The sequence below is a fragment of the Entamoeba histolytica genome, genomic scaffold, assembly GCF_000208925.1.
Source record: "Entamoeba histolytica HM-1:IMSS scf_1104750517413 genomic scaffold, whole genome shotgun sequence".
Taxonomy (NCBI): domain Eukaryota; phylum Evosea; order Mastigamoebida; family Endamoebidae; genus Entamoeba; species Entamoeba histolytica.
Genome location: NW_001914886.1, coordinates 55534 through 67440, shown reverse-complemented (window position 1 = coordinate 67440; position 11907 = coordinate 55534). Strand labels below are relative to the sequence as shown.

The 11907-nt window shown below is 24.9% G+C and overlaps 6 protein-coding genes across 6 annotated transcripts, besides 1 other annotated feature; 2 read left to right on the top strand and 4 right to left on the bottom strand.

The window, feature by feature from the left end:
- Window positions 1-730: 730 nt before the first annotated feature.
- Window positions 731-2193: a repeat region.
- Window positions 2194-2511: 318 nt separating this feature from the next.
- On the top strand, window positions 2512-4653 carry EHI_073620 (uncharacterized protein; the record flags this gene model as incomplete). Its single annotated transcript, XM_648870.1, has 1 exon — window positions 2512-4653. One exon carries the CDS (start codon window positions 2512-2514, stop codon window positions 4651-4653), a length of 2142 nt encoding a protein of 713 aa, XP_653962.1.
- A 469-nt stretch (window positions 4654-5122) lies between these two features.
- Window positions 5123-6379, top strand: EHI_073610 (uncharacterized protein; the record flags this gene model as incomplete). The annotated part of the gene is made up of 1 exon (XM_648871.1): window positions 5123-6379. One exon carries the CDS (start codon window positions 5123-5125, stop codon window positions 6377-6379), a length of 1257 nt encoding a protein of 418 aa, XP_653963.1.
- A 213-nt stretch (window positions 6380-6592) lies between these two features.
- EHI_073600 (40S ribosomal protein S15a, putative) lies at window positions 6593-6985 on the bottom strand (the record flags this gene model as incomplete). The annotated part of the gene is made up of 1 exon (XM_645269.2): window positions 6593-6985. The coding sequence occupies one exon, from the start codon at window positions 6983-6985 to the stop codon at window positions 6593-6595; it is 393 nt and encodes a 130-aa protein (XP_650361.1).
- A 181-nt stretch (window positions 6986-7166) lies between these two features.
- On the bottom strand, window positions 7167-8123 carry EHI_073590 (zinc finger protein, putative; the record flags this gene model as incomplete). Its single annotated transcript, XM_648873.1, has 1 exon — window positions 7167-8123. The coding sequence occupies one exon, from the start codon at window positions 8121-8123 to the stop codon at window positions 7167-7169; it is 957 nt and encodes a 318-aa protein (XP_653965.1).
- Window positions 8124-8200: 77 nt separating this feature from the next.
- EHI_073580 (uncharacterized protein) lies at window positions 8201-9738 on the bottom strand (the record flags this gene model as incomplete). The annotated part of the gene is made up of 1 exon (XM_648874.2): window positions 8201-9738. One exon carries the CDS (start codon window positions 9736-9738, stop codon window positions 8224-8226), a length of 1515 nt encoding a protein of 504 aa, XP_653966.1. The 3' UTR covers window positions 8201-8223.
- A 317-nt stretch (window positions 9739-10055) lies between these two features.
- On the bottom strand, window positions 10056-11273 carry EHI_073570 (histone acetyltransferase, putative; the record flags this gene model as incomplete). The annotated part of the gene is made up of 1 exon (XM_648875.1): window positions 10056-11273. One exon carries the CDS (start codon window positions 11271-11273, stop codon window positions 10056-10058), a length of 1218 nt encoding a protein of 405 aa, XP_653967.1.
- Between the last annotated feature and the right edge of the window lie 634 nt (window positions 11274-11907).

Here is an 11907-nt window from a genome sequence, read left to right as displayed (position 1 = left end):
CAACTATCCAAATAAATTATTACCTCGAGTTCATGATCCGAGTGTATGGAATTCACATAATCGAATCATGTTACAATGAAAAGGGATATAAATTGAAAAGGAAGTTGAAGAAAGTAATAAAGAAAATAAACAACTCATAGAAGATAAATCTGTTATTTAAGAATCAAGAAAAGAGAATAACAACAGTAGAAGATAAAGAATAGAAATAAATATAATTGAATAAATTATTTAAAATATTTATGATAAAAATATAAAATAATAAAAAATAAACATAATAATAATAAGAAGAAATGTATAAAGAATAGAATAATAAATATAAATATTAACATAATATTAAACAACAAATGGTTATAACGATTATATAATAAATAAAATTGTATTTAATAATTATTTAATATTTTTATTAGTTATTATAAATATAACATTATTTCATTCATTATTTAGTTGTTTATTTTATTATTTTCATTTTTATTTATCTTTCATTATTTGCATTGTTCATTTCATTTAGTTATTTTTATTTCTTATTCTTTTATTATCCTTTCTTTTCTAGAAGTATTTATTCTATGATATATTATTTCATTTTTTAAGTTTTTATTCAATCAATTGTTATTTAATTTATTCTTTTTATTCTTTTTCTTTATCATATTCACTTTCATATTTTTATCATTATCATTGAAAATATAATACAAGAAGAAGTTAAAGAAATAGAAGAATCATAATTACTATTAATAAAGCAACTAATTAAGTATTAATAAAATTGGTTTCTATTGTTCTTGCATCAGCGGAGACTAATCACAATGAGTCTTCTTCTTGTAGCAACTCTATGGAGTATGTTTGATTATGATAAAAGCAGTATTCCATGACATCCATCATGTTTTTTATGACAACGTTTTTAATTTCTTTCTCGATGTCAATCTCAATTTTTAATTCTTTAATTAATTTAATACTTGAATTATTCACTAATCCATTTATTAAAATTACTACTGGATTTATTTTGACATCTTTTAATTTTTCTATTTTCATTAGCATATTCTTTAATTCCTTATACTTATTTCTTTTCTTCAAATACACTCCATTAATATTGTGATCAGCCACAATAGTCATATCAAATAATAAACAAGTTTTATTCTTTTTATCTAATACATATATATCTGGTCTTTTGTGATATTGTCATTCACTTTTAGGCATGATTTGTTTGTTCCATATCATAGTGATGTTTTTATATTGGAACACTGTTTCATATTTTATTTTTATATTGTTTATTGAATGTATATTTTCTTATTAATCAATATTATAATGCCAATATGGTCATGTTTTTCATTTTTGATTTATTATTATCAATACAAGATAGTAGAATGTGTTCTACTGTAGCTATCTTGTCTTTACATAGTGTTTAGTATTTTAATCTTTCATTTTTCATTATTTTTGCTTTCTTATACCCACAAAATATTGCTCCATCTTGCATTTTAGTTAATTGGAGAAATGCATTCTTTTTTATATTGATGGACTTCCATGCTTTCACTGTAGTAGTTTTATCTACTCCTTTTGACTCAAACCATCTTCTAAAATGTCCACTTATTTGATGACACTTCCATTTTTTGATGTATTGGTCGGTCAATAATTTCTTTATTTCTACTTCTTTTTCTTTTTTCTTTTTTCTTTTCTATCCCTTCATTTATTATTTCTTCTATTTTTGTTTCATTTATTTTATGAATTGGTGTTTTTTAATTCTATTCCATATTCCCTTCTTACTGTACCATCTATCTAATATGTTATTTCCTATTTCACTTTCTCTGGTACAATAGTACATCACTGTTCTAACTAATTCAATAACATATTCGTCCCTTATATTTATTAATCCTTCACCCATTTCTTCTATAATGACATATAACCTATCTTTGGAGTTTCACCAATGTATTTTGCATTTCTTAAATATTTTCTTATCTCCAAATCAATTTTATCTAGGTCAGTGATTTTCCAATTTACAACTGATGCTGAATATCTGAAGATATTGATTACTTCCGTGTTTATTCTAGTAATATATCTTCTATTACTACTTTCATCACTGTTTATTTCTTCCATCTTTTGATTCATTTTTTCTTTGATGGTTTTACAATTGAAGGTATTATCAATTTCGTCGGACTGCCATATTCCTAAGTATTTATACAAGTCTTCACCTTCAATGATTGGGATAATAATAAGAAGAAAATATAAAGAAGTAAAAAAAGAATGTGGTAAAAATTATAACTGATATAATTGTAAAATCTCTGTGTTATAAAAATATATTCAGAAGAAATAATAGAAAAATACAAAGAGTCTTCATGAGCAATTGATAATAAAAAGAATTTGATTAATACTTAATTAGTTGCCTATTATTTTTGTTTTTGTTAATTTCATAACAATTTTGAATTAGAAATTTTATTCTTTTTTTTTTGTGAATTTAATAAACCCTTGAATAAGGGTTATTTAGAAGAAAAGAAAGGATTTTTTACTAAAATTTTTTCATATCAAATGGAAAAATCACAACCATCAACAAATCCGATTGATCTAAACAGTGAATGTTTTGATCCTATTTCATTTATTAATAGGAATATAGCCGTATTTGATAGTAATAAATTAAATAAATTAGCAGAAAGTACTGTGAAAGAACAAATTGCAATTCAAAAATCAGTGTTTGAAACACTCCAAAAACAAGACCGGCTTGAAGAAGAAGCAACAAAATCATTAAGAATAGCCCCTGATAAATTTAATGATGTTAGACAGTCTTTAAATTCACTTAATGGAGATACTCAATATACTGAAGCTTTATTGAAAGGAATTTGTGATGGAGTTACTTTGTTGGGGTTAGCAAGAACAAACATCGGATTTGTTGTTAAATTATTACATCATCTTCAACAACTAGATGTTTTAATACAAACTTGTGAACAGGCATTAAAAGATAATTTACCGTTAAGTGCTGCTGATTCTTTAAGAACTGCAAAATTAATAATTGAGACATATGCTGATGTGAAAGATGTTGATGTTTTTGCAACTACTATTATGAAACTTCATCATCTTTGTAATGATATAATAACAATAACCAAAGAAGTTGTTGTTCAATTTGAATCAAATGGAAGTAATAAACGACAAATGAGAGATTATTTTAGTTTAGTTGATGAATTATTTGATGAATATAAACATAGTTTTATCTCTTATTTAGCAACTCATTTAACATTGGGATATACAAATGCATTTCCTTTGAATGCACCACAGTCAAGTCTTTCCAATATTGACCAAAGATATAAATGGTTTTTAGATAAAATTAAAGTTGCAAAATATAAATATGATAATACATTACCTTCAAGTTGGAGATTTTGGGAAGTTATGGCACAAGATTTTTGTGCCACTTCAAAAGAGTCATTCCATGAATTACTTGAAAAATCATCAAAGGGTGATGCAGAACTCTTTACTACATGTTTAGTAAAAGCAATTAGAACTACAAGAGCATTTGAAAATGAAATACTAAAAAGAGTATCAACCAATAATGATAAACCTTTAATTTTTGAAGGAATTATTGGAAAATGTTTTGATGGATATATGGATTTTTATATCGAAAAAGAACGAGAAAATGTTATGACATTCTTAAATAAATTTATAAAAGAAGAATTTTTTGAGGTTGATGATGGGGTTGTTGTTTTATTATCATCTAAAGACTTGATATTATATTATAGAAAATGTAGTGAAAGATGTGCTTCATTAACACATGGAGAGCCATTGATGGAATTATGTAAGGTTATTGCAAGTTGTACTGTAGAATATGCTAAAAGTCTTCAACAACGAATGAGTACACCAAATAAAAGAGAAATGATAAAAAGACAATGTCTTGTAATTAATACATTAAAATATATTTATTTTCGTATTGAACGGTTATTAACAGTATCATTTGGTGAATTAGGTGAAGAAATTAAAGAGCCTATGACAAATATGCAAAATGGAATTATTAAGATTGTTGGAGAAATAGTTGAACAATTAGTTGTAACTATACTTAAACCAGTTGATGACATTATGACAAATATGACAAAAGAAAATTGGTCTCCAGTTGAAGGAGAAACAAATTGGGAAATAGATTATGTTGATAAAATGACGATTTGTATTAAAAAGAATATGGGTATTATTGATGATTATTTAGTTAATGATTATTATCTTCAAATATGTGAATTAACAACTGCACTTTTTTGTGAAAAATATATTGATACTCTTTTTAAATTAAAAAGAATTAATGAATTTGGAGCACAAATGTTGTTAATGGATTATAGTCAAGGAAAGAACTTCTTTCTAAAATTACCAAATAGAAAAAATCCTATTACACTTGATGGAATTGGAGATACAAGTGTAAAAAATACTATTTATGATGTTAATGAATATTCAACTGAATGCTCTAAAGAATATTCAAAAGCAGAAGGAATTTTAAAAATTTTACAAATTACCGATAAAGACAAAGCAATGTCTACTTGTCAATATTTCTTCCCAGAAATGAGTGCAGACTTTTTCCCAAAAGTTTGGGCATTACGTGATAATAGGATGTTGAGTGCTGTAACTTCTAAGTTGAATTTCTCATTTTATAAAAGTAAAAAAGAACAAATAGCAAAAGCTTTCTCTACAATCTTGAATTAATTCAGTTTAAAATGTTTTTCAAAAATAAAGTTTTAATAATTATTTTTATTTAACTACTCTAATTTTTTCTCTTAATTTTTCAATTTTTCAATTATTCTACTTTTTATTTTGTTATTCTTTTTAAAACCAATTTTATTATTTCTTAAAACTCTATTTTCAATTCGTTTATGTTGTTTATGACTTGCTTTAATTTACCTTGTAAATGAATAACATAACATTAATTTCTTTAGTTTTTTTTTTTATAAACTGTGAAAAACTGAGGAATATTTTTCTTTCGTAATATTATTTTCATACTACGAATTATAATATTTTATTTATTCAGTGTTTTTGTTTTTCATTGTGTTTTTTTTTTTTTTAAGAAAAAGAGAGCTTCTACCAATCTCTGTTGCATCTACATTGTTCGTTTTGTTTGACTAAGAAGTATAAATTCAAATCCAGTTAAATAGTTCAAAATAATTAATAGAAGAGGATGGAGATTAAGACATACCTTCCATATATTAAACCATTGTTTCTTGGGTTGTGTTTCTTTTTATTATTATGTGGATATCAAACCACTCAAAACTTTCAGTCAGGAATTAATAAGAATGATGGATATATTTCTATTGCATTAGTGTATGGTTTTTGTGGTATTGGTCAATTCGTCTCACCAATTCTTGTAGATTTCTTAACTCCTAAATTCTCATTATTTTTTGGAGGTATTTGTTATGTATTTTATATTGCAACAAATGTGTATTTAATACGTTCATTATATTTTATAGCATCAGGGGTATGTGGATTTGGATCATCACTGTTATGGGCTGCTTCAAGTACATTACTTTCTGGATATGAACAAAAATGTTCACACCCATCATACATTTACACATTGTTTTATGTACCAGTTTACTTTAATTTTCTAGGTAATATTATTCCAATGATCTTTTCACCATCAACTCCTGCTATATTATTTATGGTATTAACATGCGTCACTGCTCTTGCTGTATTTCTCTATTTATTTTCTTTTAACTCTCCACCAGTTCCAATGGAAAATATGAAAGAATTATTATTAGCTTCACTAAAATGTTTTTCAAATTGGAGACTTGTTCTTTTATTTCCATTAGCTTTATTATTTGGATTTAGTCGTTCATTTTATTATACTTCAATGCCAGTTCTTGCACCATTAAATGTAACATCATATATATATATTTCTATGGGAATAACAATGACATTATCTACTTTTTGTTGGGGATTTTTTAATAGTAAATTTACAGAAAGAATAACATTATTTATATCTGTTTTTGCAGAGACTCTTGCTGTTATTCTTGGTTTTATTATTAATGAAGTTTATCTTCATAATACAACTAATGTTCCACAAAATGATATTGGACTTGATGTTTGTGTTTGTGTACTTGGTGGCATTGCTGGAATTGCTGATTCTGGATTAGAAAGTATTACTATTGCTCTTTTAAATAAAATTTGGCCAAAACAAGTAGCTCCATTAAGTGCATGGAGAGTTGTTTATTATTCAGTGATGTGTATTGCATTATTATATTCTTCATATATCACAACAAGAATTGTTTTAATAATCTTTGGAGCAAGTGCGATATTTGGATTAATAACATTAATATTTATTAATATAATGTACAACAAAATTTATAAAGAATATGCATTAAATAATAATGAAACAATTAAACATCAAGAAGAAAAACACGAAGCTAGAGCAATTATTAATAAAGAAGAAAATAATTAAAATTTTCAAAACATATTAAGGTTTAACATAAAAATTATAAAATTTATTCTTTTTGAAAAGAAGGAAAAGAAAAAACAGTAGTTGAAATATCTTTAGTCTTTAATACTATTATATAAAGAGGAAAGCGATTTCAACACTGCGATTTTAATAAAAGAAAGTTTACGCAGTGATGGTAACCGAGAAAAAATACATAACTAGTTCGTTTAATTCTTTTTAATAGAAGAATCCAAGAATTCTTCCTCCAGTATGTTTAGCTCTAGCTTCAGTATTATCAAGAATACCATATGATGTAGTCAAAACAAGTGCTCCAAAATGTCTTGATGGAAGTAAATTAGCTTCCCATTTATCAAATTCACTAAGAGTAACATTAAATCTTGGTGAAATAACAGCACATTTGTTAAGTCTACCATTTAAATTAACAACAATCTTTCCACTTCTATGAGTATCAACAACGGTATAGTCAGTAATGTATTGATGTTTCATCATAACGTTCAAAAATTCACAAATAACTTTTGAAGCTGGTCTAATCATAACTTGTCTTTTACCTTGTTTTTCAGCATTAGTAATTGATTTAAGAGCATCAGCAAGAACGTTAACTCTGACCATAGGTTATTTCAATTTTTTAGAGTTTTTCAGGGTTTCTTTTATAGATGTGTTTAATACTTTATTATTATTATTTATTATTTAATTATTATATTTTAATATTTAAATAAAAATACTTTTTAATATTTTATTTTGAAATTTTCAATGAATTAAAATTAAAAAGAAGTATTTAATAATTATTTATTTAAATAAATGATGGTGGAGATGGTTTAAATATAATATGAAAAAAATTAGTAAAACCTCTTGGATATGGAGATGTTTCATTTTTATAGTTCAAAGAAAATTGTTTTCTTAAAACAATTTCTTTCCTTTTTCTTTCTATTTGAGTAAAAATGTTATTGTTTTCTTGTCTTTTAATTTCACTTGATTCATTAATTTGTTCTTCATCTTTATCATTTTGAGAAGATTTTTTCTTATCACATTTTTTACAATAACATTTATGAGATACACCATTTTCTTCTAAGAATTGTTCATAAGCACGATATTTTTGTTTTGTGAGCTTGATATTTTCATAAGTAGTTTTACCATTGAGAGCAAGATATATATGAGAGATGAATAATGACCCTAACATTAAATTAGTAATTGAAAACATAAAGAAGATAGTAATAATGAACAGAAGATTTATTATAGAACCACCTGGCATAAATAAAATGTGATAGAAACTAATTAACCAAGCAGTAACAGAATTTATAAATACTACACAAACAAATACAACAAATCTTCCTTTATTTCTTTCTCCAACACAATTTCCAATCCATCCACAATGATGGTCAAATTCATTAACACATCTATTACATATTCTACAATGACTTCCTCTTAATGGTCTTACTAAATTACATGTTTCACAAGTATTTCTTGGTAGTATTTTATTTTGATATCTTACATTATAAAACTGTTTTACTGGAAATCCAAATGGTTTAAATCTTGGCATATATCCAGGATCAACACAATTTAAATAGATAAGAGTTCCTAATAACCAAAGCCAATTAAATAACATATATACTGTTAATGGAATTTCCCAAATTGTTCCTTGTGTTATTTCATTAGTAAGTAATACAGTTTTACCACCAGCAATAACAAGGAACGAAAAAGCACAATACATAGGGATTTGAGTTGTAGTTGGCTTTTTAATTAAATGCATTTTAAAAAATGAAAATTTAAGTACTGTTTCAATTTGTTTGACATAGATAAAGATTTTCCATTTTTAATAACTAAAATATTAAAAAATGTATTACTTAATGTTATTTGGGACAAGCAGAAGGTTTATTTGTTCCAGTATATGCAGCACAAATATCTCTTATATAATCATCTAATGTAGTTGCATTACATAGATATGAATCATAAAGACAATAACGTTCATTATTAATATAAACAGTTGGACACCATGTTGATCCCATTTGAATTGGTCTATCAACTGCTTCTTTCATTAAAGTATTTCCATAAGAACCAAATGCACATTTAATTAAAGACTCAGGATCCATATTTGCTTGTCGTGCACAAGAAGTATAATTTAAAGGAATTAAATCAACACTTTCACCCATACAATTATAAAAGTCAAATGCTTTTGATGCATTATATATTTCAAGTGCACATGTAAATAAGAAATCACCAATTACTTCGGTATTACCATGCATTGAGCTATATCCAGTAGAATAAGAAGAGCTTGGAGTCATTATCCATCCAATTTTAAAATCAATAATAGAACCAATCTTCTCAAGAAGTGGTGCAGCAATTTTATATCCAAAATTTCTAAAATCAGGACATTTAGACATTACATCAGCTTCAACAATAACTCTTGGAGGACAATCAGCAACTATAATTTCTCTATTAGCATCTAAAATTGGACAATCAACCTTAGTTCCTCGAAGGTCAAGATGTCTTAAACTACTTGAATATAAAGGAGGAATTGGTCCTTCAACATCAGTATATTGTAAATATGCAGTTACTAATGTTTTAGAATTTAATACATCATTTAATGAACCAGAAAGAGAATTATTAGAAAGATCAATCAAAGTTAATGAAGAAGCAGTAAATAAAGTATTAGGAATAGAGCCAGATAAATTATTATTTTGTAATAAAATTTCAGTAATAACAGGTAATTGACCTAAAGTAATTGGAATAGAACCAGAAATTTTATTATTACTTAAATCAATAGTAGCAACATTAATTAAACCATTTAAGTCATTTGGAATTTCAGAAGTAATATCATTTTGTCCTAAAGATAACGTTCTTAAATGATGTAAAGTTCCAATAGAACGAGGAATTGTTTTAACTTTATTATGAGTTAATCCAATAACTTCAATTTCAGGACAATGTTTTACTAAAGAAAATATATCAGTAAATTTATTATTATCAGCATGTAACCATTTCATTGTTGTTCCTATCATATAAATTGGTCCACTAAATAAATTATTCTTAATATTTAATGCCATAAATCCTTTTAATCCATTAAAAGCACTTAAAGAACCTGTTAATTTATTATTATCAGCAACAAATGCATATAAATGAGTTAAAGAACTTAAACTTGGTAATTTACCTTCTAAATTATTAGAGTCTAAAGATATTTGAAAAACATATCCATCTTTATCACATTCAATTCCATACCATTCACAAATATCTTTTTCATTACTTAACCAATTAGTTGATATTTTCCAATTAGGTCCATTTAATTGATTATAAAAATTAATTAATACTTCTTTTTCATTATTTTGAGCTCCAAAACAAGAAATAATATAAAGTAAGAATATCCAAAACATATTTTCTATTTCTTTAGAATAGATTTATTTTTTTTGTGTTCTATTTATTTTAAAGTTAGATTCAATTCAATTTTATATAAATACTTCTTTCCCTTTTCTTTCTTTTTTTTTTTACTTTGTTTTTATTATTTGAATTTATCTCAATTCATTAAATTTCCTTAGATATTTATTTGAATTTTATTAATTTCTATTTCATTCTGTAATAGAAATAAAGTATATTTTTAAAACAAAATTAATTATGGTTATATATATCTTATTTATCTTTTGTTTTTATTTTATTAAAATAAATTATAATTCTTTTATTAAAAGTATTTAATTTATTCTAAAACATTATAAATTTGTTTAAAATGAGCAATTTTTGCTTTATATGCTCTTTCAATCATTTCTAATCTCATTTCATCACTTTCTAATAATTCAAGTTCTGTTTTCGTTTGTGAGTAATATTTTCTTTTTAATTCTAATGCTAACTTAGGCATTATTTCATTATTATTTTTTAATTCTGCCCATACCATCATTTCATATAATGACATTATTTCCATTTTTGTTATTCCACATTTTTTTCTAACTATCTCACAAAAATCTTCTGGACATTCACTTAACGTATCTGATTGAATATCAATTGGTAATTTTAATTGTTGTTCTTCCATCATTTTAAGTTCTACAAATGTTCTTAATTTTTGAAATTCTAAACATGCATCTTCAACAGTTAAATCAAAATCTTTATCTGATAAAATGAATGAATATACTTGTCTTAATAAATATCTTCCTAACTTTTTTCTTTGATAATTAGGAAATGTTATAAATTGTCCAATACGTAATCTCCATGAATCTGGATAATGATAAAACCTATATGTATTTGTTTGTGCAGCTATCCTATATTCAATTTGACTAACATTTGATGGATTTTCAATAACTTGAAACAAATTAAAAAATTCCCATTTTCCCTCTGGATTAACACAATTGGCTCGTTCAATATACATTGTAATAACAGGAAATAATTGACAATAATATTCATACATAGTATTAACATCTCCATAATAAATTTCATAAACCTCTCCATTTTGTTCAAATTCATATAATTTCTTTCCACAAGGTTTAAATCCATATTTTTCTTTTTCTAATTGTTCAATAAAACCTTCTAATGATAAAATTCTTTGATTTTTTGGCATAAATTTATGAAGACATTTAATTATATCTTCTGCATCATCTATTTTTTGTGAATATGAAAAGTCAACATACATTTGATGTGAATAGACACTAATCAATACATGAACCTTTAAATCTTTATACCCATATATTTCACAATCTCCCATAAATAATTGGTGAACATAATCAGGATAATCAACTGCATTCTCTAAATATTTATCTTTAAGTGCTTTTTCTACTTCTTCTTTATTAGACACAAAATATAATCCTATTGCATCTTGTGCTGAACATATAAAATCTTTATTTTTATTTGCAAGTGGATCTTTGTCCATTAAATTAGGATCTTCCATTACTTCGGCTAATACTTCATTGAGTAATTCTTTATCCATTCCACTCCTTTATTTTTTTCTTTATTTTAGTTTTTGTTTCTATTTTTTTTTCATCTTTAATTTTTTAACTAAAAAGAGAAGTCTATTTATAGAACCAGTACTATAGTTTTATATTAATATTATTTATTATATTAACAAAAAAAAAGGGTTTCCAGAAAAGAGAAAAAAAAAGAAAAAGAAGTGAACAAAAATTCAAGTTGTCTTCGTTATTCTTGTAAAAATAATAATAAATGAATAATACATGATGAAAATGTCACGATAAATAAGTACATCTATATACTGAAAAAGTAAGAATGAATAAATTTATGAAGATAATATAATTTCAGAATATAATTAAAACATGATATAGACAAGAAAAAGAATGAAGATTCTTTTTAATGATTTTCTGTAAAAAGAGAAAAATAGGAAAACCTAATTGGGGATATTTAAGATGACAATAAGATCTTAAGTGATCAAAACTGTATTTTAAATACAATGGACGCTACCAAAGAAAAAGAAGTTACTCCCGTCGTTGAAAAGAAAGCTACTGAAAAAAAATCAGTAGAAAAGAAACCAAAGAAAGTTACTGAAAAGAAAGTAAAATCACGTGATGATGAAGGAAGAAAAAATACTCTTTCTAAGAAATCAGGTTTAC